Source organism: Vollenhovia emeryi, unplaced genomic scaffold (assembly GCF_000949405.1).
Source record: "Vollenhovia emeryi isolate VEMERY1.0 unplaced genomic scaffold, V.emery_V1.0 DF942287.1, whole genome shotgun sequence".
Lineage (NCBI taxonomy): Eukaryota > Metazoa > Arthropoda > Insecta > Hymenoptera > Formicidae > Vollenhovia > Vollenhovia emeryi.
The window spans coordinates 1-3,963 of record NW_011964079.1 but is presented as its reverse complement, the minus strand read 5'-3'; the positions used below and the strand labels follow the sequence as shown (position 1 = coordinate 3,963).

Here is a 3,963-nt window from a genome sequence, read left to right as displayed (position 1 = left end):
TGGACTTAAACTCCCACACACGCAACAGACATTAATCAAACTTTTGAGATTACATAAAGGAATTTTTTAAAACTCATCTGCAACTTTCTTCCACGATCAGCATAACACAATAATCCTGCAGTTTCTTTATTTATCTCTATGTACCGATATCCTGAAGTTGATGAAGATAGAGCTGTACCACTATTAAAATAACACCTTTATAGATGATTTCATATATTCCCTACAGCAGATTTATCTCGAGTGGATATTGTATTCGATATTTTTATGAAATATTTCCATTGGCAAAATCTTTATAACAATTGGATGTAACAATTTCTTAATGTACAGTAAATATTTGCAAAAACTCATAAACCCATTTCTTTGATTTTTTCAGACAGAGAATATGGCATCTTATTATAGTTCCTATGAGAAGGATGAAGGCCGATATCCTTGTGTCAAGAGAGTGTATGTAGGAAAAGAACATGTAGATTTCTCGTACCAATTTGTCAAGGACAGCAGGAGCAGATATAACATTTCATTAGGCCAAGATCAGGAGTACATCAAAAAGGACAGTTCTAGCAAACAAATTGTAAAAGATATATCTAAGAAGTTAATTGGGGATCCTAAAAAATATATAAATTATTATCACTTGCACGGCGCATGTTTGATGGTAAATGCATTGTTTGATATTATTCGTTCTTAGTTTGTAGAAATCAAATGTAATATAACTTTGTTACCATATTTTGTAACATTCGGCATGTTTTGACTTTTTTAATACAGCAATCTGGTGGTTTCAAAATCTCAATATCCTCCTGGCAGGAACAACCACGTGTACCATCATCAGATGAACCAGACGATGATAGCAGCGTTTTTTATAATTATATTGGTAAGATAACAATTAAATTGATAAATATTGTTAAAGAATATATGTTTGTGTTCAGAACAATTTATAATATAATTTACCATTAATTTTGAAGATCTCGAGTTTGATAAAGCCGTATATCCGATCAGAGTTTCTATATATGAAATGTATCGTCCTGGGTATATCACTCAAATTTGGGCTCACAATTCTGAAGAAAATCGGTGGTTTCCATTATGGAATGGTAAATGTCAGACTCCTGTACCAGAGGATTCACGGCTATTTTCCCCGCCTTTGCAGTTTTGTGACTTCAAAACCAAAAGGCTTAGATTAAAATTTACGTACAGTTTTCTGTATTATGAGACAAAGTTAGCAGCTGTGATGCTTATCGGTACATCAAAATTAATCCTTTCTAAAAATACGGAAGGAATTTTCACTAGTATATTAAAGAATGTGAAGGGCCAACATTTGATCACCGATAATTTAACGCCTATTGATAAACGTGCACACAGGGATATAAGGCGTCTCCGAAAAAATTTTTCTTACTACTGTACCATTTATACGAGGTATTATAATCACTAACGTTCTAAATAATATTTAACCTTTTTTTATTTCCCATAATAATGAAAGAAAATTTGTTCCAACCTGGGCAGCCACTTGCATTCGAATTATGCACGGATTAGAAAATGTTCCAAACTTTCTTTAGATAGTTCCAAGAAGCTCACACATTGCGGTTTTTCTACTCTGCCTGTAAAGTATTTTTTTTAAATTTATTTATTATAATAATATTTTTTTATATAAATAAAGTTACTTCATATATTGAAATTTTATATTTTATGGTTACAGGATGAAATGATACTAAAAATATTAAAGTACTTGGATATAAGGTCGTTGTGCCATATGAGCACAATGAATAAACGTCTTAATGACTTAACACGAGATGGTTCTCTGTTTAAGTGCTTGAATTTAGTAAATTTGCGCCACATGTCTTCTATGCATATAGATAATATTATATCATACTTTACATCTAGATGTAAATATTTGCAAAAGTTGGATATTGCATCAAGCGATATTTTCTCTTTGGAATTAGAAAATCTTCTTGAAATTTGCAGTGAGCGTTTAACACATTTACGATTACGCAACTGCACATTGTGTAGCGCTGTTTTAGATGACATTGCGGTATTTTGCAATAATTTGCAAGGTATAATATAAGTTAATTTCTTTATCGTGAGTAAATTGTATGACTAATTATATGTATATATCTTTCTTTTTTAGTATTGGATCTCAGTTGTTGTATTTTTGAAGATTTACTTGATGAATCGATATTGCCTGCAGATATTACACTTTGTGTTTGCAAAATATTACAAAGAAATCCTCGAATACGTGAGTTAAATTTGAGCTCTGGAAACCCGCCATTAGAAGATTTCTTTTATGTCTACCTTAATGTGGACTCAATTGCCATACAATTGAGGGATTCTTGCGCAGACTTGGAAATACTTAATATACTTGACTGTTCAATTACATCGCTAGGTATTGATGCTCTAGCCGAGTGTAAAAACTTACGGAAACTGAGCATTGAGAATGTTTTGTACGTTTGCCATATATATTTTTTTAAATACATATCATACAAATTCTTTATAAAAATTTGTATATTTACATCTCTTGCAAGCATCACGAAACAACTATGGTGTTTTTCCTATTTTGATTAAAAAATCGTATTAGTAGCATGACTTTTGTTACAGAATCGATGAATCAATTGAGCCAATCGGTGAGGATAGCTTGCGTAGATTGTTTTCCGCCTGTCAACGGTTGGAAGAAATTAAGTTGGAGAATTTCCATGATAATGTCGGCGAATTACTGACTCTGTGTAAAAACTTAAAAGAAGTGCATTTAGAAGTGTTACCTCTAAACGTGTTAACACTTCCCTTGCAGTGTCCAAAATTGCAAAAGATTTATTTTGTGGAAGGTGACGAAGAATTAATTCACCGGATGGAGCAAGAATATCCACATGTGTCCTTGTGTTAATTAGAATATTAACATAATTTTTCTATATTGTACATGTACGCAGAAGAGGGATTGATGTAATGGCTGCGTAATTTTCTCTCACAGCGGAACAGTCTAAGTTATCTTTCACAGATTTTGATAGACTTTGAATATGTTGTAGAAATATAGATCAAAAATATGGTTTAACTTTCCACGTAATCTCAACTATTAAAAGTTGAAATAGTCTCTTAAAATTAATTTATGAGTGAAATTTCCTTATCCCATTATGCAATTTGTGTGAGAGATGAAGACAAGGTATATTATATTGTATAAATTAATATAATAAAATTGGCTCAAATATGTTAAACACAAATTGGAGGAATAAAGGACTACGAGCCGTAACAGGGTGTAGTGTGTAAATATTTTATTCTAAATTTATTTTATATTATACTGTGTTGCTGCTATCAACAAATATTATTTGCAAAGTTCTCACTACATCGAAATAATCGCGAAACGTGTGAAATTATCGACATTTAACTGTCGACCGAGCCGTATCGATACGATCTGATAGAATCGACATCAAACCGACATTGATCCGATGTATCATTTCTCACTGGGGAAAACAATTGTTTATTGAAAGGACATATAAAAGTGTAATTATTTTCTCGTTTTATCTATTTTTCTTTTTTCGTTTTCTCTATCTATTTCTCTACCCGTTGTCAGTAAACTATGTGACGAAGAAAACAACTCAGATCTCCTATCTTTCTGCTTAATTGTCAATAGGAATGTTCCGTTAGACAATGTACCCACCCTCGTACCACAGTACATTCGCTAAATATTGGAAGAATACAATTAATTTTGGACCAATGTTTAATCAATATTTGATCAATGCAATGTGCTACTGGTGCAGCGAAAATGACTCGTCGATAGATAACGAAACGATGTATTTTCACTGTCGATTTTACTGTTTCTACGTCGATTCGACATCATTTCTATCGACGAGTCGTTTCTCGCTGGATTGTGATTGGCCACATGTAGTTAGTCACAACGACCTTAGAACACATATATGATATGGAAGGGGAATAGGGAATTGAAATGTGTCCGGAGGAAGCGAGAAAGAAAATCGTAGTGGCCTCTCTCTT

General features: G+C 32.5%; 1 protein-coding gene and 1 long non-coding RNA gene across 6 annotated transcripts; one reads left to right on the top strand and one right to left on the bottom strand.

The window, feature by feature from the left end:
- Window positions 1-20: 20 nt before the first annotated feature.
- LOC105569330 lies at window positions 21-1,024 on the bottom strand. Of its 2 annotated transcripts, none has more exons than XR_001009497.1 (4): window positions 943-1,024; window positions 717-791; window positions 479-602; window positions 21-180 (listed from the first exon to the last, which is right to left on the bottom strand). It is a non-coding gene; the product is annotated as an uncharacterized LOC105569330 (long non-coding RNA). The 2 variants fall into 2 exon arrangements; XR_001009498.1 differs by having other exon boundaries at window positions 479-554.
- LOC105569338 (F-box/LRR-repeat protein 4-like) lies at window positions 199-3,239 on the top strand. Of its 4 annotated transcripts, none has more exons than XM_012025724.1 (7): window positions 199-649; window positions 760-865; window positions 957-1,404; window positions 1,492-1,588; window positions 1,685-1,949; window positions 2,114-2,426; window positions 2,581-3,239. In XM_012025724.1, exons 1-7 carry the CDS (start codon window positions 383-385, stop codon window positions 2,861-2,863), a joined length of 1,779 nt encoding a protein of 592 aa, XP_011881114.1. In that variant the 5' UTR covers window positions 199-382; the 3' UTR covers window positions 2,864-3,239. The 4 variants fall into 4 exon arrangements, with proteins under 4 accessions (XP_011881114.1, XP_011881106.1, XP_011881123.1 ...); XM_012025716.1 differs by having other exon boundaries at window positions 1,685-2,039; XM_012025733.1 differs by having other exon boundaries at window positions 1,685-2,039; window positions 2,114-2,221; window positions 2,581-2,774.
- Window positions 3,240-3,963: the final 724 nt, after the last annotated feature.